Source organism: Leptosomus discolor, chromosome 1 (assembly GCF_034619465.1).
Source record: "Leptosomus discolor isolate bLepDis1 chromosome 1, bLepDis1.hap2, whole genome shotgun sequence".
Classification (NCBI taxonomy): domain Eukaryota; kingdom Metazoa; phylum Chordata; class Aves; order Leptosomiformes; family Leptosomidae; genus Leptosomus; species Leptosomus discolor.
Genome location: NC_141391.1, coordinates 165,927,815 through 165,951,013, shown reverse-complemented (window position 1 = coordinate 165,951,013; position 23,199 = coordinate 165,927,815). Strand labels below are relative to the sequence as shown.

The 23,199-nt window shown below is 41.2% G+C and overlaps 1 protein-coding gene across 2 annotated transcripts in view; it reads left to right on the top strand.

Annotated features, from left to right (window-relative positions):
* ANO4 (anoctamin 4) overlaps positions 1–16,500 on the top strand; it is a 224,136-nt gene extending 207,636 nt beyond the window's left edge. For both annotated transcript variants that reach the window (XM_086470602.1, XM_086470594.1), the window contains exons 23-29: positions 768–865; positions 4,602–4,744; positions 5,765–5,917; positions 7,586–7,733; positions 10,143–10,262; positions 13,290–13,395; positions 16,309–16,500. In XM_086470602.1, coding sequence (XP_086326728.1) covers positions 768–865; positions 4,602–4,744; positions 5,765–5,917; positions 7,586–7,733; positions 10,143–10,262; positions 13,290–13,395; positions 16,309–16,500 — 960 coding nt within the window. The remainder of the gene's footprint in view (positions 1–767; positions 866–4,601; positions 4,745–5,764; positions 5,918–7,585; positions 7,734–10,142; positions 10,263–13,289; positions 13,396–16,308) is intronic.
* The last annotated feature ends 6,699 nt before the right edge of the window (positions 16,501–23,199 follow it).

The following is a 23,199-nucleotide window of genomic DNA, read 5'->3' as shown; positions in this document are numbered from 1 at the left end:
TGATTCTAACCTCTGCAGAGAATTAGATGATAGGCTTAAAAGGCTGATGGTATGATGCAGTCTCAAATGTTCCTATGAGTTTTTAAATAAAAAGAATGGCATTTAATTTCCTTTAAGTAAATGATCTAGTATAACAGAATCACAGAATATTAGGGGTTGGAAGGGACCTCGAAAGATTATCTAGTCCAACCTCCCTGCCAGAGCAGGACCACCTAGATAGTATAGTTCACCCAGGAACGTGTCCAGGAGTGTTTTGAATGTCTCCAGAGAAGGAGACTCCACAACCTCTCTGGGCAGCCTGTTCCAGTGCTCTGTCACCCTCACAGTGAAAAAGTTTTTCCTTATGTTAATGTGGAACCTCCTATGCTCCAGCTTGCACCCATTACCCCTCAATCTCCTCTTCTCCAAGGTGAAGAGACCCAGCTCCCTCAGCCTTTCATCAGAAGGGAGATGTTCCACCCCCTTAACCATCTCTACGGCTCTATGCTGGACTCTTTCAAGCACTTCCCTGTCCTTGAACTGAGGGGCCCAGAACTGGACACAATACTCCGGACGCAGTCTCACCAGGGCAGAGTAGAGGGGGAGGAGAACCTCTCTCAACCTACTGACCACACTCTGTCTAATACACCCCAGGATGCCATTGGCCTTCTTGGCCACGAGGGCACATGCTGGCTAATGATCATCCTGCTGTCCATTTCTAGTCTTTAAGAAATGCTTTAAAACTTGGCATTATTTCTGTTTAACCTTTTGATTGTTCTTTTCTGTAGTGCCACCCTAGTGGATGCCTTATTGATCTCTGCATGCAGATGGGTATTATAATGGTGTTAAAGCAGACCTGGAATAATTTCATGGAACTGGGCTACCCGTAAGTAAATATGTCTATGCTTCTGTAGGTCACAAAAGAACACTAAGTTTATGTTTTCCTTATGACCAGTTACATAAAAGCAAGATATGGTAGTCATTACAATCGAAACCCTCCCCCTAGGATACAGAACTCTTAAGACAGGTTTCCAGGCATATAGAGATAGATGATGTTTGCGGTTTTTTTCCACATAGGACATAGTTCGCAAAAGTGAAAGTATAATATAAATATTAACAAATAAATAATATATGGGAAGTACTTGATTTTATTTAATTGTATTCTGTGTTTTAAAACTCCTTAAAAATAACTGTAGGACTGCTGTATTTCCTACAGAAGAATTATTATATATATCATTTTTTAGCTAGGCAAATTGGATTTCTTCTTGCTGGGTGATAAAAGATGCCTGAAAGGGCAGGTATGAGCTGGAAAAAATGCTCTGCTGGCATATACACACTCAGAGATAGAAAAATGTACTGACTGGTATATAGACAAGTTCCCTGGTGATCTTCAGGGTACTACGGAGCTGTGCCCTAGCTAAAAATGTTGACAATTATTCATTTCCTATCGGTTCATTTTTTATTGATTAGTATTTAATGAGCATGTGTAATATGATTAATACAGACAGTTGATGCTACAGGCAGTGTGTCAGGTCATCAAGGGAAATTAGTGAGTGTCAAAATAGAAGAAAGAGCTGACATTGTCAGAAAGTTTGCCCTTGCAAAGTTCAGAGGGATTTGCTTTGCTGCAGGATCCACAGCAGAGCTAGCGCAGAGTTCGGTCCCTGAACTGCAGAAACGTGTTGCAGAAGCGATTTCAGGCAGCCACAGCGCTGATCACATCTAGCTCTAACAAGAACAGAGTAAATGATTTGAATGCACAGAATAATTGTCAATCACAGTACTCGAAGCTAGCTACCTCTCTGTCTTCCTGGCTTTGCACCCAGAGCTGCTTGCCAGGATTTTGCAGCTGTTAGGGCTGGAGGAATTAGCTGGGGTGGGGAGAAGGAAGCAGCAGCAGCAGCAGTAGCAGCAGCAGCAGCTGCATTATTGATCCTTCTTTTTCCACTCCCTGCCTTTTTTGTCTGTTTTCATTAGAACTTTCTGCTACTAATAGGGATTTTGAAACCTCATAAAGAGCACAGAAGAGGATTAAAGAAGGTGACTGAAGGAGATAGGAGGAGATTGTTTAAGAATAAGGGATTTAATAGGAGGAGATTGTTTAAGAACAAGGGATTTAATAGGAATGAAGTGCTTCAGGTGAAGTTAGTCTCTGCATTTTAGTGTCACAATGAAAATCACAACACAAAATGCACAGTCACAACAATGTGAGATGCTTCAACTTACTCTGATGAGAGATGTATTTGCTTTCCAAACCTTTCAGTCCCCCTCCTAGCTCTTCTGAAATGCTGCAGACAAATGCATTTCCTTTTTGTATGAAAAAAACATGACCATTTCTGCTAAGACCGTGATCAGAGCCAACACCACGTGGATGGCCAGAGGATCTGGAGGCAATCCTATAGTCTGTAGTAGAACATCACTGCACCTCCACCCGTGTGCTGGCTGCTGCCTCCCAAGACCCAGCCAGAGCCAGCACTGCGCAGTGCTAAAGCTGATAGCAGAGAATATTTCCCCATAAAACACCTCTAGGAGAGCAGCACCAGTTTTGGAGAGTGTGTTTTTTGCACCATTTCATGGTGGCAGCCCAGCTCTGGTGCAGACATGTGCTCCCACAGGGACTGCAGAGACGCGCCGGGCAAGTCAGAAAAGTCATCGGGTGTTCTTTGCTGACAGGAACGCCAGCGCCTGCTCTCACATTTCTCAGTGGTACATGTGGCATTGTGCTCTCTTCCGAAACTTCTGCCTGAGAGTTAAAAACTAGGTTTCAAAGATATCAAAGAGAGACCCTAGGGTGTGTGCTAGAGCATTGATTAATGGTTACACTTTTAATACAAATACTGGCATGTCAGAATGGTGCTTCTGCTTCATACAAACATCACCTTGAAACCTCTGAAAGTGTGTGTCAGTTCTCCTCTCCTGCATAGATGCATTTGCAATAACTAAGAAACAAAGTATAGATTATTGCTTCATTTGGAGGTGGAAAACTGCAATTTCAAGTTGACATTTTTCTTGGAAGAAGAGCATACAGCCATATTAAAACCACATCACATTGCATTGCTCACATTTTTCTCACACATAAATCAGAAAATGACATCTCTTTGAATTTTACTAGGAGTCTTAGATATTTAGTAACAGTGGTTATGAGTTTCCCCTTTCACAACAGAGGGAGTTAACTGGGATCTGTCTCAGTGTGTTGGTCTCCTACCCACCTCACCCCTCAATTTGCAGGAATTCAGTTCTCAGCCCTCTCACTTTCTCATGGGCAGGTCATGAGAGACAAAGTCCCAAAGGACTGTGGGCTGCAAAGATGTGCCCTTAACTGTCCCATAGTTCATCAGTTACAACCATGGTCATTCACAGCAAAGGCCTTTTCAGGCTTTTTACACACCTAGTGACTGGCTGCAAGCTGCTAAACCCAAATATTTTAATAATTTCTTGTGCTTCCAAATCTTGTCTTGAAGTCCATGCTTGTACTTCTAAATATATTTCTTGCACTTCTAAACTCTAGATTTTAATGCCCTGCACTCAGTTGCACCTACATTTATTTAAGGAAGACAAGAAAAACTACAACCTCTCAGGTAAATGGCCTGAGTGGAAAAATAATCTCTAAGCTTTAAGAAGACAGACAACTGGACAAACTCTTATCCAAATACAATACCATTTGCCTACCAATCACAAAGCAGAGCAGGCCTCAGTGAAAAAATGGCCTGAGTGGAATAATAATCTCTAAGTTTTAAGAAAACAAACAATTGGCCAACCCTTATCCAAATACAACGGCCATTTGCCTACCAATCACAGACCAGATCAGGCCTGAGTGGAAAAATATCTCCAAGCTTTAAGAAAACAATTGGCCAAACCCTTATCCAAATCCAATGGCCATTTGCCTGCCAATCACAGACCAGACCAGGCCACTGTGAATGCAAGAAATGAGGCACAGTCAAGGAAAGGACTGAATTATTTGGGTGAGCCATCACCTTCTATCTTGCTGAGATGAAGGGGCCAATCACAACTTCAGAGAAAATCTGTCACGGTGCGGGTTTTTTCCCTCTATACTAACCGTAACTCATGTCCTTTGTTGGCCAAACCAGTGCAACTCCCTGACCTGGAGAGGCAAAGGTGTTTATTTCAGATGTGAGCACTCATTTCTCTCCTGGCTCAGTGCCTTCCATGGCACTTCCCCTACATATGCGTTTCTTCAGGAACAATATCTTCCCCTTGAAGTCTAGTACAGCTCCCCCATTTCTGGAGATGGAGATCAAGCAGCATTAGCACTCTGTTTCTCAATTAGAGCTCAATTATCTCCACAGAGCATTGCATTCTGCCATATAAACAGGTGCTGAAGTAATTTGCCATTCTGTGTAGTGAAAAATAAGGTAAATAAGTACTGAAAAGATGTCAAAATCCCTCCACCATTTTTACAACACCTAGGCCTGGATTACAGCCCATCAGCCATTTCTGTTTTCATACCTACTATGCCGTGTCATCAGCCACATGTATTACTAACATTCTATTTTCCTGTGCATTGGGAAATTAATTTTGCAAGGCATGTTGCGCACACTTAGCCTCTTCCAATTTTGTGGTAAATATTATTTAACTTTTCTTTAATTTATTTGAAAATGTAGGCTAATTCAAAACTGGTGGACCAGGAGAAAACTCCGACAAGAGTATGGCACGCAGAGGAAAACAAGCTTCCCACAATGGGAAAAGGACTACAATCTGCAACCTATGAATGCTTATGGACTCTTTGATGAATACCTAGAAATGAGTATGGCACTGACCTTTGTTCTGTCTCTTTCACTAGATTTTAACGTTGTTGCTTTTTTGTTGATGTGGGCTGGTGTATTCTTTTAATTATTGCTGTATGAAGCTAAAGAGGCTGCAAAATGGTTTTCATTCTCACAGATTAGGTGAGGAATGGGGGTGAGTTTATAAGAACCAAACCAAAACAATGTAGCTAACCACACTGCTGCTGGCTTGCTAACCTCGCATCTATAAAGCACTTCTCATTCTGGCTTTGTGTGAGGAAGGTCACTTTCCAACCCGGAGCTCACCTCTTCATCTGCAAACATTTCTGAAGAACTTTACTGTTATTTACTAAAGGAAGTTCCCTTGGGCTTTTGTTTTTAAACTGCATGGTACAGACCTGCGTGCTTGCTTATACTTAAAATTCACCATCATTTACTATCTCACATTTAGAAAGTAGCTTGCTGCCAAAAGGCATTGATCTATCAGAGGAGAGGGGAGAATAACTTCTTAAAGAAATGTTAAAGAACAAGAACTGTTGCACTATGTGACCCAACTGCATATGTTATGATTTTTGTTTTCTTTTCTGCCTCACACAATTCTTTTCAAATTAATGGGAAATTTGGCAGTCTGAAAACCTGCCTCTAGAAACTTACACAAAGTTTCAAACTGCTGCCCATCTGTACCATAAAAAGGAATGTACTCAGCCCTAATCTTTGCAGGTATTGAGGGGTCCTAGTTGATGCTGGAGTAAAAATGTCCCTTTCTAAAAACACGGTTTGTCCACCTCCAAACTTTGCTCCAAATTATGAAATCTGGATATTGCTGTCCATCCCAGGGACAGATGTGCATTTGTTCTTGTCATCCTTGCTCTGAACTTTTGGCAAGCAATCGCTGTACAAGTGTCACCGGACTATTGTATGGTACAGCATAATAAGAGATGTTTGTGTGTTATATATAATGTTTGTATGCATATATTATTTGGTATCTTAGACTTTGGGTTTAGACCTTAATAGTTATACTGTGATCTTTTCTTTCCTAGTTCTTCAGTTTGGATTCACAACCATTTTCGTGGCAGCTTTTCCCCTGGCACCGCTGCTGGCCTTACTTAACAATATTATTGAAATTCGGCTTGATGCATACAAATTTGTTACCCAGTGGAGAAGACCTTTAGCTTCAAGAGCCAAAGATATAGGTGAGCTCTTCATATGTGTGTTATGTATGTGTGTTATTTTTAAGGCAAAACAGTGGCCACTTCAAGTAAGAGCAAATTAAGGTATTTTCAGTCATCTTCCCTATTAATAACACACAATTTGATTGTTCAAAAAACCGTCAAGTATCTGACGCCAATCAACTTATGCAATTAATAGTCTATATTGGAAAATGTCTTTTAATGATTTTCCGTGTGACTTAACAGCCAAGCCATTTTAATGAAGTGATCGGCGTTCTTTGCAGGTTTTTCCTGGTGGTAGACACACTGTGTGAACACCTGCCACTGCTCAGTTTGAATATAATCACCAGACAGAGCAACTGAAACACGAAAGTCAAGTTAAATTGGAGATGATCCTGTAACGGACTTGTGTGTTTTATATTTACTTGGCCAAAGCCAAGCTCCCCTGTGACTCAGAGGCTACGACCACTAGGCCCCTGGTCAAACAGGGTGGGTCTAGATCCCAAGAGATTACTTGTTCTCAGTAAGGCACACCTACATTGCTGAATACAGGATTCATGTAACTTTGAGGTCATCCAATCACACACTATTGCAACATATTTTGACTATAAATCTCTTCTGTCCTGAAAAAGCAAAACACCTTTAGGAAGGACTTTGTAAAACAAAGTTATCTGCCCAATGCTGAATCCTTGGTGTCTTTGGAGGGACAAACATGATACCTCATTGCCATCTGTACTGCAAAAACCAATAACCCACACTGTGAAATAGCAGAAGCCCAGGCTTTGTGCTCTGAGAATGGTCTACCATGTGTCTAAAGTCTGTGTCTGAATAAAGCTTTGTATGTGAACAATGTGGATCTACAAATTTAGGTACAAGTCTGGACAACAGCCATTACAGAGCATACACTGCAGACATAATTCCTGAAGAAACAGTTATATAATTTAAAGAATAAAACCACAGAAAAATAGGTATTTTTTATTCAGGTGTGATTTCTCACAATGAGTTGCATTTGCTTCCTATTCAGTAAAGTTTTCTGGGACAGTTTGATGCCTCATTAAAATCAATGTGTACGTCTAGCCTTCCTTTGGTGTGGTTCTCAGGGATGGTCCTCATGGCTAGAGTTGCTGTATGCCTGTACCACAAGATCTGTCAAACGGTTGAGGATGAGCCAAAAAGCCCAGGTGATGCCTAGGGGCTGTGTGCCATTGTATAGGGTTAGCATGCCATGAAGATTTTGATGTCAATATGTACATGGCTGACCAGCCGTGCATGAGTTACACACAAGGCCCCTGTGTGTAGATCATGGATTACATATATTCGTGGCTGCCCTGGCAGACCCTCCTCAAAGGCTGGATAGCCATCATCATAAGCAGGGAGGCTTACAGCATTTCTCAAAACTGCCCACATGGTTATGTGGCTTCATGGAGCCAAGGCCTCCATGAACATTTTTGTGGCTTCCTTGATATTATTTGCAGGATTAAAAAAATTCCCACCCAAGGAGAACAGAAGTCTGGTCCACTGAGGTCCTGCTGTTCAATAAAAAAGAATTGAACTCAATGACTCTTGGATAGAAACTATGCAAAAAGACCTTGGGTGGTGGGACAACTGCTTCAGAGCATGCAGTGTCTCAGGTGCTTTTGTTCTTGTTTTTCCTGGAGCTAACATCCTCTCCTTATTCTCCTTTTTGAACAGGAATCTGGTATGGCATCCTGGAAGGCATTGGAATTCTTTCTGTTATCACAAATGCATTTGTTATAGCTGTGACATCAGATTTCATCCCTCGCCTTGTTTATGCTTATAAATATGGACCTTGTGCTGGCCAAGGAGAAGCTGGACAAAAGTAAGCTTTTCTTTGGGAAAACAGATGCACATGAAAATCACTTACTGCTTGAATAGATACAGCAGTACTGTCTGTGTATGTTCTGATTCCACTAACCCAAATTTATTGTTTCTGCTCAGGTAACAGATATCAGTCCTAGATATTGATGCTTTGCATATGCACAGAATGGGTTGCTGAGTGACTATAACTTATGATGCTAATTCAAGGAAAACATGGCAGAGCTATTACAGAGATTTGGTGTGTGTAACAGCATGCTGCACTTCCCAGCTGGTGTACATGAGTATAGCCCTCTTTTCATTCTGGAGCAACGCATATACTTATCTGTTACGGATTTAATGAGCATTTTGAACTTACTCACTCAGCTTTTTTCCTAATGTAGTTTTCAGCATGTATTGCTCAAAAAAAAAAAAAAAAAAAGTAATATCTACCAAGAGGAAGCAATTCCCAACTAATAAATCAAGATCTACTTACAGAGCAAAGCAGTTTGTTTTTCTTCTAAAACTAGAGTCCTTAGATTAAAGCTTTCAGGATATTTGTGAACTGAATCCTTGCTGCCTAAGTGGATCTTCTTTCAGTGTTGCCAAACACCAAGATTACATTAGCGTGTGCACACTACCAGCAAGTATGATATAGCTGCTCTGTGGCATCTTGTAAAATCTAGGCTGCTGGACTTGTGGAAGGTCACTGAATCCAGCTGAACGCAAATAGACACAGTTTGCAAATGATCTCCTAGCAGTTCCGTTAGCTGGGACCCTCCTGCTCAAAGAAACCCAAGCTAAACAGTAGACAGTGACAGAGAGCTTACATTCTGCTATTAGACATATGGCAGATTGATTTTTATTCCCTACTACAGAAAGCGAGTTCTGTTGCTGCTTTTTTGCCGTCTTTTCGTTGTTGATACAGTTTAATCATACTGATGGAAGAAGGGCAGCTGGTGTGGCAGCTCCTGATTAGTGGTCCTAACTTGCTGTCCTGCATGGAGTTTGACTTTTTAGTCGGTGCCAGAGAAAATGTTCCATTTGTTTTCATGAAGACTTAAAGTTCCTTCACGGGTAAGGTGTTTGGTCTGGTGCCAGTTGTTCCTGAGCATGTGCCTCTGCTTTTGCCATTATGAAGGTCCAGAGGACATTGAGGCACTGTCAGCAACTTCCCTTGCTACTGACTTTTCTCAGGACCACCGTGCATGAAAAACACAACACCTTTAGAAGTTTTATTATTATGAAGACTCAAATATGACTCATTGGCTTTGAAACTAGTTCTGCATAGGGGAAGTAGCTTGGCTCACAGAGGAAGCTCTTACCATCTTTTCGCAAACCTCTTGTACAGTATTTTCACACTTCTGCTGCTTTTTTGAGTCAATTTCTGGATTAAACCATCAGACAGTAATCCTTCAAAGGAGCCAACTTGGATAAAAACTATTTATGTCAGCATCCTGGGTATTGTTATTAATAAGTACTGTTACGGGAAGCTGTTAAAAAATTCACAGAAATATTGAATATTCTCAAATTAAGGAGTCAGGAACATCTGCCATTGAATAACCTAATGAGAGAGGTGCTCTTTTCTTTCAAAAAACATCTGTAGGTATCAGATCCATACGATACCCAGTGATACTAAAAAGCTTTTGTAATTAAATTAAGTTCCAAATCCAATCAGTATGGAGATTTTGAGACAAAGCCAGATGGTGTTTAAACGTAATTTCTCAAATACTGTAATACCCATAGTTCAGAAAAAAACCAACCCAGCTCTTACTGTGCATTATCCTCTGCACTAAGTTGAGCAGTGTGTCTAGACTTACCTGTGCTTGGGCAGTGCAGACTGAACTGCACAATACACTTGCCATATCTCTCCTCAGCTTTATTAACACCAAACTTGAGCCTTCTAGTGACTCCCACATCCTTTTGTCAGGGGATGTACATTCTCCTACTCAGTGTTCTCCAAACTCTGCCTGACCCTCCCAGTGCTCAACCACCCTGGGATCTTTGAGTACTGAGTTCCTCTGATTAACTGGACATTTTGTAAAAAGCTGGTCTAAGTGTATTGCCTTTCCATCTGATTTAACATCCCTTTGTGCTAGTACCATGAAGGTAACAGTGGGAATATTCTGATTATCTTCCTAGTGCTATTCATTATTTTCTCTACCTCTATTGTGTCACCTTTTAGGTGACCTTTCTTTTCACAAGCAACCAGTCACAGTCTTCAACATTTCTTCTCCCATAGGAATCTACCATTGCTTCACTTTTATTGTCCGTCTGACCTACTTGAGCATTTCTTTTATATTGCCTCAACATCCCTTTCAAATATTAATAAGCATCACAGTTATACTGTGGATTTCATGAAACATCCTCCTGGGTACAACAGTTAATGGAAAAACCTTGCTGTGTCCTGACTACAGCATTTTTTCCCCTCTAGGTGTATGGTTGGCTATGTTAATGCCAGTTTATCGGTATTTCTGGTGTCTGACTTTGAAAACCGTTCAGAGCCAACATCAAATGGAAGTGAATTCTCTGGTTCACCATTAAAATATTGCCGGTAAGTATCTGCTCAAAGTACCTCTCTGCTTTAAGACATTTCAAGGGAGAAGCATCATGATAAATTTTAATATTCAGAACTTAAAAAACAGCAATGGAAAGAATCGACTGTGTTATTCAGGGACATGTTCATGGTACTGCTTGGCTGTTTCCTGCATGATTCCTTCCTTAGATGCAGGAGAAGCCGAAAAACGGATATCTGGCAAGTATTCCTAATGCAGGATTTCTATGATGTCACAGCTTGACTCAGACAAAACCATCACTGAGAAATATGATATCAAAGGGCTAATAATAAGTGACCGATTGCCTGGGTATCAGTGAGATGAAACTGTAACCAGATCATACCATAGCACACACACAAGGAAGTCAAGGTAGCACAGAAGTGACCACACTGAGTTTTTTCACAAGTCTGCCAGGCATAAACAGGGTCTTTCCTAAGGGGCCTTTACGAAATCTCAAATCCAGTACTTCCTAATTGTTGAATGGTTAGTATGTTTATGTCATTGCTCACAGGTGTAATTATTAGTAATAATCATATACTTGTGGTTTGGATCAAGATAAAATGAGCCATTATCTGTGTGTCTTTGTCCCCAGCCAACATATTGGAGAAATAGCAGTCTGAAACTAGTCTGTAATGACAGATTTGCACCTGATTGATTTTAATGGTCCAAAGAAGGCTCTATATAAAGGTCTTAAATAGGGTTCCCAACCAAAAATACCAAACAACAAATATGCTACCATTTTTTTATGGCAGCATTGTTTTACAAGCATGAGTCCTGATAGCTGCAGATACACTTAATCCCAGTATTTTTCACCGTGAGGTATTAACATATGCTTTCATGAGTGCCTAAAGAACAAAAGATACGCTGTGATACAGCAAAAGTCAGTCAAAAGTCAGTCATATTTTGTTATATTGCAGCATTCTTATTAATAATAAGTTTGAGAGGTATAGCATAATGAACTGGAGGGGTGGCATTAATGTTTTTGTTTAACTAACTCATATTTAAGACTGTTGCAACTTAATTGGCAGAAAGAACATCCCACCCCAATCCATAGATAACATGTTCTGTGGAGCAGAACCACTTTGAGACTACTCCATTCCACGTTGTTTGCCATAGCACTGTTTAATAATGTTTTGTAATTCTAATCATTCTCTTCCCCCTCTTTAATTCCTTTCTTCCCCAACTTCAAGCACGAGGTTGCTGCTACTTGAAGCCGATGGTGGAAATCTCATCAACAAAAAAAGTTGTCCCCTCAATATCCCATAAACAGAATGCTATTAAAATTGGTGCCATAAATCTCCAGAAGATAAATCTGTTGTTTGGGGGGACAATGAACTGTTACGTATATCTACGCTTGAAAGAAAATTAATCTCTCTCTTTAGCTGAGTTTATCAGCTACTTAACCCACCTGAATTCTGCTAAACATTAGTCATTTTAATTGCACTTCAAGCCAGATATTGATAGTGAGGTAAGGAAATACTATGTTCTACTGTGCAATAGTGTGGGCATTTTTCCAGGAAGGCAGTCTGTCTGAACAAAAAAACAGTAGCCATATTTAGTTAATTTCTGCTCATCTGGAACCCAGATGGTGCCATGTTATCCCGGTTGTTATAAAAGGTTTCCCTATTTCTTCATGTGTAGTGCTTGGTTCCTAGCAAGTACAAAAAGGAGACATACTCTGCTGACCTGGGACTTGGTCCAGGGACTTCTGTTTGCAGGATGCTTAGGACATTGTAAAACGTCCTAAACTATGAAGTCAGAATGCTGCTTGCAGAAAGGAAGATCACCTCAGTTTTAAGAACTTGCACTAGATACACTGCAATTTAAGAGAGGTTTGTTGCTAAGATGTCAAGACAGCTTATTTTGTATAGCACCCTCTGCAATCTAAGAAGGTGAACCTTCACGTAGAAATACAGATTTTCATTGAGATTAAATAACTGTTTATTTCTTTTTGCTTATCTGAGTTTTCTTTAGTTTCTTAAAACTTGCTTAGAGATCAAGCTTAAGTGTGTTATTTACTATGGTATTTTCAATATTTTTTGTAGCAAGTTTTCTGTCATCCTAGGCATCTAGGAAACAGATTAAGGAGAAAACAATTTTTACACAACTTCTAAATTAAGTTTCTGCAGTAGTATTTTGGAATTAACATACTCCTAGTGGAAATGGACTCCCAAGGGTGTGACTTAAACAGATTCATAATTTGTTAATGTAATTTTAGCGTCTTCCTGGATCCAGCTTTCCCAATAGATATCTCTAGTTATATTGTTGAGACCTAAAGTCTTTAAAGAAACATTTTGTGAGACAAGACACTAGATCCCTTTCTTACACAGCCCTTGCCCTGTTGGTATACCAAGAGGTGTAGTTCTGGCTCCACTAAAGTCCGGATAAGTCATGCTTTACAACAGGGATGGCCAACCAATTGACCAAGGGCCAGATGGACCCTACGAAGCAGTTTTATATGGATTATGGGAGGGCTGCCAGGCTGACAAAATTGGGGACGTTGTTTTTTAAATGAACATGTAGTGGAAAGAAAGTGGCCCTCAAAACAACAGAGCATCTCACCCTGCTCAGCGTTCTGAGGAGGTGCCTGCAGGGCACATGTTGCACTGCCAAGGGAGATGCTGCTGGGTCACACTGCTAGTGCTGATCACCCAACATCCTCTGTATTGGTTTCAGCACTCTCACTTCATGCAGGCACTGGCCTGATCGTTTGCACTCAATTTCCATTAACAACTGGAGTGCAAAGTGCACTCCTGGAATGCCTCTTACTGTTAGGTTTCATCTGAAAGCAAACCCATTTGGGTGAAACAAAGCACGGCAAAAGCATGCACCTGATCTGAAATAGAACACTAGTGCGGGTCCAGCCTAAGCAGCAAACAGCGTGTGGTAACTCGTACAGTCTGAACTGAGATAATTTTAGTGCAGAAAATGCAATAATTAAGACCAGTCAGGTTTTGGGTTTGCCTTCCTCCCATGCAGCAGGGCAGGATGCTGCTGACAACTACTGTACTCTGCTTGTCTTTCAGGTACAGAGACTACCGAGACCCTCCTCACTCCCCAGTGCCCTACGGTTACACATTACAGTTCTGGCATGTCTTAGCAGCGCGGTTGGCTTTCATCATTGTATTTGAGGTCAGTGACCATTCAGGTGGCAAAATGAAAACCACAAAATGAAACAAATTTCCCTTTGAAGTTTTTTATTGGGCTGAACTATGGTGGCAGCTGTTGAGTTTTTGTGTTATTTTCTGCTATTTATATTGCGCTTGGTATTCTCAAATCTGTTTTCTGAATAGTCACAGGTATTTAGGTTCTAACAGAAAGGTGAATGCAGCACTTTTACTTTGAAAACTGTAACAGTGACTTGCAAAGACAGGAAATAAGTGAAGCTTTTATTTACCTTCTGAGGTCTGTCATTCATAACCTGTCTAGGCGAGGAAGTCATATGCTAACTAGCCTGTGTGGAAGGGGTGAAGGAACATCAGAAGAAAAGATGAAATGTGAACAACTGAAAAATTAAGATATTTTAAGTTACAGTATTTACACATCTAGCTTTTTTTTTTTTTTTTTTAAATACCATTCATTTCCCCAGAATGATTAGCATCACAAAGATGATGATGATGAAAAGGATTCAATACCATTGCCAATGTTCATATTAGTACTTACTGTCTGTATCTCAGAAATCTTTAAGACAAACCAGAGAAGATAATACCAGCTTCTCATGACGGGTATGCCCCTGCTGGTTTTGAAAAAGAAAGACAGGAGGATTAGATAAATAGGATGAGAACATTTACAAAACAAAATGCAGCTCTTAAGGCCTGAATTTCAGGTGCCTGAATATCCCTGCCAGAAACTAGGGGCCCAGCATCTGTCCAGCACAAGCAGTTTGAAATACCTTTTACACTGTGAAGAAGCCAAACAGAAAACAATTTTTAAAACCTCTTTACTCAATCCTCTGCTCTGAAGTCACAGCAACAGGGCATCCAACATAGATATGGAAGCTGTAATCACTGTAAATTATTGGCATAATGTTCATGAGCACATACTGCATTTCTGACACACATTACTGTGTAATTTCATTCTGAACCGAGATTTCAAAGCACCTCTTTGGGTCATGGAACAGAATCATTTGAATTAGAGGAAAGATGAAGGGGAAACATTCTCTAGAGGTCTGCTTTGAATTGCCCTGATTGTCATTTTCAGCCCTTCCCAGACAAAGGGGGAATATGGCACTGCAGGTTGGGGTCTCCCCTTCCTCTACACTGGGCTAACTCAGTTGAGCTGGTCCTAAGGAAAGCAGCTCTTTCATCATCTCTGCCACACTCAGCGAAACGTTAAGGGAAAGAAAGAAAAGGAAGAAAAGGGAGGGAGGGAGGGAGGGAGGAAGAGAAGAAGAGAGGAAGAGAAGAAGAAAGGAAGGAAGAGGAAGAGAGGAAGAAAGAGAGGAAGGAAGAAAGGAAGGAAGAAAGAAAGAAAGGAAGAAAGAAATAAAAAATTAGACAGAGGCCTGCTTGGCTTGATCTTTGTTTCTTTAGCTGTCAGTACTGAGAGCCAGGGTATCTGTCTCCAAAAAGGACCACAAGAATGGCCTTGGCAGGTCAGCCTACGCAGTTTTAAGATAGAAGACAGCCTGGCCTCTTGATACACACTTGGCATAAAGGCAGCATGGCAGAAGGGCAAAGATAACTGAGGCAAGAAAAATCAGCCCTGCTCAAGTCTCAGTGCCCAGCCAAATTTGCAGCCTGCTGTGGAACAGCTTTTTGTATCTGCCCAATACTTGCACAAGAGATTTGGCTTTGCTTTGCCCCAAGCAAAGCCACAAGCTGGCTTATAGCTGTCTCTCTCAACAGGGGCTATTCTGTTTATTGGTGATGTAAACTACTTCCTTAACTATATCTATGAAATCAAAAAGGTAATTGCAGCAGAAACCATAACCATCTTTCTTTGTGGAAAACACTAATGTGTGTATTGTGATTGCTACAGTAATTACAGTAAAAGGCTGTACTAAGAGATAAGTGATTCAAGATAGGTTTCCTCATAAATTAAGTAACTATCTAAGCTCAGACACCTTTTTAGCATTGTGGGTGTGGGTGTGGTTATTTTGGCTATCTTGACCTACCTCAAAAACAAACAGAAGTGTTTCCTATCACTGCAAAAGGAATTATGTGCCCAGACGAAACTGAAAAAGTTTGGCAAAAAAATAGCAATTAAAGTATTGTGGGTTTATTTCTCATGCGGGAAGTACCCGTAGGAAAATGTAGAATCATAGAATCGTAGAATCCGTAAACCTAACATGTTATATTCTCTTTTCACTGGCTTTCAAATGAAGGGTTCTGCTTGGAGAAGAAGACATTCCTTTATTTCTCCAATCTAGAATGAGTGTCCTTTCTGAAATGGAGGATTTTTCTGTTTCTCTGCTCCTCCTCTCAAGTGGAGTGAGTAAAACTCCAAGCAGCATCAATGATCAAACAAAAAAGGACACTCAAGCAATCCTCCCCCATCACACTCAAGCTTTGCTGTGGCACGCCTAAAACATGAGGGACAAAGGACCATTCACCTTGTATTTAATTGTGGTGTTTAGTAAATGGGAATATGTCTTTGGATGAGAGAGACAGTAAAAGAAAAAGTCTTTTGTTTTGCATAGGTAATTCATTGGTTCCGGTGCTGATGCAAGGGTCTTCTGGCACCAGGAAAGTCATATCTGCTCTTCCTGCAGAGCAATCCACTAATGCCAGGCCCTGCCCAAGCAACCTTACAGCAAATCATGATCTCAGGAGTTTGAACACACAGGTCATACAACAGTTTTGAGGCCTTATTTGAACCCAGCTGCTCACAATCTTTGCTGCAATCCATACTCCATTGACTTTGGCTGGAATTTTTGTGTGGAAAAAACTTTGTGGTTTGGTTTCGTCAAATTTAGTAATGGATTTAGTTCTAATACAGCACCTTTTTTTGTGAATTGGAAGGAGAGGGTTTTCAGAAAATATGGAATGTACTTGTTTTCTTCCTAAGTTTTTAATTTTTCATCCCTTTTCTTTGTTTTCACAGCACCTTGTCTTTTGCATAAAGCACCTGATTTCCTACTTAATCCCAGATCTCCCAAAAGATCTGAGAGATCGGATGAGGAGAGAAAAGTACCTGATTCAGGAAATGATGTACGAAGCTGAACTAGAACGTCTGCAGAAAGAGCGGAAGGAAAGGAAGAAGAATGGAAAATCTTATCACAATGAGTGGCCATGATGGGGTGAGGAAGAAACTGCTTAAAAGAAGATAGCAATTCTGTTTATAAAAATGTCCTGGTTTTCCACAGTGAAGAGTGCATGGAAAGGAATAGTCAATCAATGTTGTGTGCACTTAGCACATATGTGCCCATGTTTAATAGGGTGCATATTGTCATAAGCCTTTCGAAATTAGAGGTCTTGCAAGGCTTAGTCTTCTCCAGAGCTAACGTCAGCACAAGCAGATCAGACCAATGCTTATGTCTCCACACTCTTTCCAGGAAGCTCCCAGGCCCTGACTTAAATTCAAGGCCCTGAACATCAAAGCATTATATATGTTACAGTGCTTTACAGAATTCAGTGATCTTACGGCTCATTCTCATGACCAAGTTGCTACTTCATAATCAATGACTGCACATTGGCAACATGGCAGTACTTTTCCACGTGTGTGGCCACCACCTGCAGCACATGCACGGCAACGTTGCCCTCTTCCACAGTGGACTAAGCTGTGTCAGCCTGCATTTACCGTGAGTTAAGGTCACATACGTGGATCTTTTCCGTTACTTCCACAACGCTGAAGTATTTTTTTAGGAGGAGATGCTTGATCATGAGTCTAATCAACTGGTCTAACAATGCTGAAAAATTTAGGTATGCAGAAGTGCTGACAGATAGACAAGCATCTAAATGTGGCCAGAGATATCTAACTGTAGGGTCATTTATTTGGAAATGATACTGTGAGAAGTTGATAATATGTTTTAAAGATGTGAACAGTGCCTTTTCAGCTATAGGCCTGTCTGATCTCTGAAAGAAACAAATCAGGCTAGGGCATCTTTCCCACAACTGCCCATGTAGTTGTATTGCAAGATCACATTGAGGCCTCATCAGGAATTAGAGGGGATGATACACATAACAGAAGACCGACTGTGTCTTAAAGACCTCTCTGCATAAAAAACCAAACACAGATGAACAAGGTCAGCAGAGTAAAAGAGCACAGTCACCGAGAATCTCTACACTTGTAACACTTTCTTTCTTTATGCTTCCATTATCTATGAAAGGGTGCGGCGGAAAAATAAAACAGACTGTAGTATGAAATAGCTTGAAATCCTTCATACAGAGCAGTTCCGCACAGGCTGCAGAACTAGGTTTGAATGAAACGGGCCACTATCTATATAACCTTTCGTAAATCGTTTAGCATTAAGAAATTAAAAATTTCCCAGATCATTAACCCAAACTAGTGGAGCTGCACATCTGAAGACTGCAGAAGTGTTGGAGGGAGCAACATGAATCAAAACGCTCTGTTGTGAAAACTCTACCACCTCTTGCTTCAAAGTTATGACACGGCAACTCTTGCAGAACATGCAATGGCATAGTCATCCACAACACGAAGAAGGTAGTTGAAAAACCAAGACTGTGAGAAGCCAAGTTGGAAGCAAGCCTATGTCTTGGTGAGGATACTGCTAGATACAAAATACTGGAGCTAATCCATTTGCTTAGCCCTTTTCCAAATAACTGGAGCTCCGTAAAAATTATAGTTTTCTCAGAAATCTTAAGGAATTGTGACCTTGTTAGTTTGAAAATTTTAAGACGGGGAAAATTCAGCAGGTTGTTTCTACAAGTTCTCCTGGAAATCATTTGATAGAAGGGCTAGAATTTGACCTTCTGGACAGCCCACACAATGCAAGACCCTATGGATGGATGCCTCAAGCTCCACAAGACATCAGGACCACTTGCACCAAGACCCCATAGGGCCAAATTACATCTATTAACTGCTTTCCACTGCAAGGCAGAACTATGCCTGTGGGAACTGCCTGCCTACACTTTGCTTCCTCGTAGCAAGGAACCTCCTTCGGTACTGACCCTTCATCCTGCATGAAGAGGTTAAATGGCACAACAGCTCCCATTTATCAGATGCTCCTGGCCCAAACCTGAATGTCCCATGAGGCACCATAAGCACCATAAGGAATTTCAGGATTGCTCTGTTCTCTGTCGACTGGGTGCCAAATTGAGTTGATTGTGGGTTGTATTCCTGCCTAATGAGGAAGTGAACTTGTTCATCTTTGCTTCAGCTTACAGCAGCTGTGGACACATCCCACGTGGGCAGTGGAGAATTGGGGGTATTTCTGTCTCTGTAAATAGGGGGTGGGGATTAGGTAATGTCGCGCTCCGATACGCACATGCCAGGTGGGTATTTACCATCCACCACCGACGGCTGTGTACTGCCCTTGCAGCCTGGGGACTCTCAGGCAGGATCGCTGTGCAAAATCACATTCAGACCAAATTCACAGGCACAATTGGATTAGTTTGCATACCCTCTGTTTAATACCTAAAACAACAGATGACAAGATCTTAGAAACTGTTTGCTAAGTAGTAAAGTGAGACATGAGTCATGCATAAAATCAGCGTCACCCATATGAGTGTGAACCTTTGCAAACTCCTGCAGTAAGATATAGCTTTGTCAATGTAGATCTCAATAACTTCGGAGAACTGAACTGAAACCTAGTAGAATACAAACACGTCCACTCCAGAGGAAACACCGCAATATAATGTGCCAAAACAAATAAAGTGCAGCAGAAATACAATAGCTAACTGCTTTTGAGACTAGTTTTCAACACAGCTACGTTATGGTGACTTTTCATGACAACAACATTGCTAGAAGTTGTGTCCCGTTCTGCTCTAGATGAGAACACGCGTTGGCTGTCTACCAAGCCTGTGCTGAAAGGGGCTCTGACCTCCCAGGCAGACTCGGAGTACATTTGTGTCGCTTAATGTTGACCAGTCAACGCACTGAGGTTTCTGTGCTGCTGGTCTGCTGAATAGATTTCCCTTGAGTCCTTCAGAGCTATCTAGCAGAACACTCAGGAAAGATGACCCCTTTTAACTTATTTTATTAATTAGGAAAATATAATACAAATAATAGGCTAATAATATAAACGGGATTTTAATGGTCTCTAGATAGCAAGTTTATGCCATTCCCTTCTTTCTGATCTGATGATGGGTTTTGTTTAAACCTCCAGGTGACCGTCCTATATGTTGTTTACTTATTCCAGCTCCACAAGAGCACTACCTTCAAGGGAATGAGAAAAAAATGCAACCTCAATGCATGCCACAGACATTTTATATAGCAAGCAGGACAGCACACATCAAAGGATTTACTGTGAAATCATCTTGCAATCAGCATAGGATTGATCTCCATAGACCACTCTTAACAGCAAGCATGTACTTCATGAGCAGTTACACGCCACTTTTTAAAACCAAGGAAAAAAAAATGTATATTGGGACTGTTTTTCAGCCTGTTTGCTACGTTTTTTGCATTCTGTCCCATGTTGGTTTTACAGATCTTAGAATAAAAAGTATAAATGAACAACCTGGATACTTTGACAAAAAGAAAATCTTAGGTATAGAACATCTTCTGCATTCAAGCCACCAAATGCTACAACAGAAACCGTGTTTACAAATCAGTTCTTTTTTATTTTAAATCTTTCTGAGGGGAGTTATGTTATTTACCATATATATAATATATATATATAAAAAGTATATAGAGAGATTGTTTATTTGTAAATAGAAAAATCCTATGGAGAAGAATGTCAAGTTTTCACACTTTAAAAAAAAAATCATCAACATAAAGCCATGTTTAATGCTTGTATAATGTGACGCAATAAACTTTAAAATAAATTATGCATATGAAATATTTGCTGTTTGTCATTTATGAGCTGTTTTCTGTTTAACTTATTTGCTCAGCAAGCAAACAGACCAGTCAGGTGGAAGCAAATTTAAATGCAGACCAAGAAGGGCCAAAATCTGTCACTACTTTCTCTCTGTGGATCCTTTGTGTATTCACATAGTCAAACACTGTTCCTGTTGTGTTTTCAGTTCCTTTTTTAATGTTCTTACTTGTTTTGTATCTTGACCCCGCCAGATGCTGCATGTAATCTGGACACTGTGGAGTGCTCCCTCTCCCATGGAATTAATTGTTTTTGAGCATCCTGCTTTTCTTTGACAGGTGAGCTTTTAGCTGGGAGAGATGTAGGAGTGTGATGGAGACACCAAGAATTATCTTGCTGCTTTTATGCAGGCAAGGCCCTCACTGAAAGCCCAACAGGCAGAGGACAGTGTATGATCCCAGAGAAAATATTATTCAAAATTAATTGTTTTAATTAGTGATGCTAATTAAAACAAGAAGCATATAGAAAAAAGTAAGGCAGAAAGAATCACTTTGTAGCTCTGCAGCAATCATGGGCTGTTAGTTAGCATGAAATGCAGTAGTTGCGGGGATCACCTGCAGAGCTTAAGAGTGTTTGTCTGTAAACCACTTACAGCAAGATATTCTCCTCGGTGAAAACTCATCTTGATGTTGTGATTGGGGACTAATTGACACCACGAACTTTCACTTCATACCCAAATTAGAGGTAAATGGCTGCTCAGTGCTCAAATAGTGACTTCAAGTAATAAGTGAAGATGTTGGTCATTTACGTGTTTTCTCTGTTTTAAACAACTATATGAATTCAAAGCACTGAGAAAAAAACTCTGCTGCTATATTTTTTAACTATGATAACTGGGAAGATTAGTTTTCATTCCACAAACAAAACAGGTAGAAGTCACAGATCATCCCAGGTATTTTAAGGCAGTATCAATTACAGCAGAAACGGTGATATCGGCACAGATGGTACAACGAAGGCCACACTGATGCTGTTTAACACAGCAGTGATCAGTCACCCCCCCAAAGAAGCACATCCAGATGAGAGTTCAGCATTTTGTGCTGGGAGGGCTGTAGCTGTACCAACAGACACACAGGTCAAGGGCTTGCTACAAGCTTGTTCTCTCTGTCCTCAGCTTACTCTGTGCCCTAAAGCACAGGTACGCAGAGGCACATCAGTCCACTTAATTTCAGCACTCTGCAGCAGCATAGAGATACCAGTACTTACCGTTTTTCAGATCTGTGGGCTGAAAGTGCTTGGTAAGTATGAATTATTATATTCCAAGGCTCAAGAACTATTCTGTAGCACAAAATGCAGCATCTATTTCTGTGTCATGAAGACAAGGCACAAGGCTGAATGAGCTACACTTACCTTCTGAGTCTTGAGAAGCACAGCCAGCTCCTTCAGGCAGTGGACTAGCTGTCTCAGAGTGACTAGCAGAGTCCGAGAACAGAGAACCCTGTCTGGACTCCCAAACGACTTTATTCAGGATGCTATTGTTTGTCTTAGATCTTAGATATAGGGATGCAAGACATAACTCACAGGATCTAACCCGCTCACTTACAGCCCTTCCACACAGTGGCTTTAGGCACTTACCTGGTCCCAGAGCTGCAGCAGAGGAATTGGAGACAAGGGCTGGCCCTAAACTCTGCATCGGATCGTGCAAACCAGTGCTTCAGGAGGCAAAGGGGAAACGTGTCTCCACCACGTCATTTTGCACTGGATTAGCAGATGGAGACATGCCCCTGGTGGCAACCCGTGTCAGTCCAGCCTGCACTCCTTCAGTAAAGGTCTGCTCCTTGGAACCCATTTTTTCTTCCTAACATTTTCTGATCCTGTCAGTTCATCTTGTGCAGTAGATCATCAAGAGCCCTCTGTCACAGGAGCACGGAATGAATTGATTTAGATGCTAAAGGGCGCCAGTCAAGGTAGGTAAACTAGCACTGTGTCATATTCCAAGTTACTCAGCACCTGGCACAAATGCAGTATAACTTTTAGAAAGCATTTAAGACACACAGTCATTTTTTCATTTGATTCTCAAGCATGACTGCTTTATAAGCTTCACAGCTCAACTCTCCTGCAATGGCTTTTATTTTCCAACTTTATTCTGCTCCTGTAGAGGAGTTTTAAACACCCATGTATAGCCATAGCAAAAAGCCTGCAGTACAAAAACAACACAGTGGGTCAGAGTCTGCTCCCTGCTGTACCAGAAAGCACCCAGAAGAAGGAAGCAACGGGGGGGTTTCACGCTCCCAAGCCACCAGTACAGTGCATGATCTGGAGTGGCTGTGCTGTTCTGCTTCTCCTGGCAGCCCAGCCAGAGGATAAGCCATCCCATGCCCTGCAGCCCTGGAGAAGCCTTCACCTAACGACATCCCCTGCGATCCCTTCCCCGACCTGGGGGATTGCACAGTGGACTCTGCCTGCTTGTCAAAACACATGATGTGGTCTTACCTGATCTGGGCCAACCTCGAACACGAATCCTCAGAGGGCCAAGAGGGACTGCATCAACACAAATGGCTACATGAGGTTTCAGCTCATGGCTCTGCAGATAGCAGCAGTGGCAACTGCAGACGCAGCCAGAGGGCCCTTTTCTTGCACTACATCTCTGCCACACTATGCCCAGCCCAGTGCAAGAGCGGTCCTAGGCCAACATGATGGGCATGACTTAGAATACTGTGGTTCTGCTATACGGCATTGAATAAAAACCCCAAATAGCTCATTTCCTTCATGAGGACCAACTCTGTAAAGGCAAGACAGGGCAGAAAAGAGAAACAGGGCATAAAGGGAAGGATATTACTGACTCTTGCCTCTGTCCATCATCAAAGACACCTTTGTACATTCCAGCAGTGAGCACAGAGGAGGAGATGCAGGCAACTGGGGAACAAGTGGCTTAATAAAAACATATACGACAAAACCAGCAAAATAAATAAGCTTTCAGGATCAGTTCTACAAAGGAACCAGATGGCACTAAACACACCTCTTGTACTAAAAAAAATGACCCACTGTTTCTTGCAATCTGATGA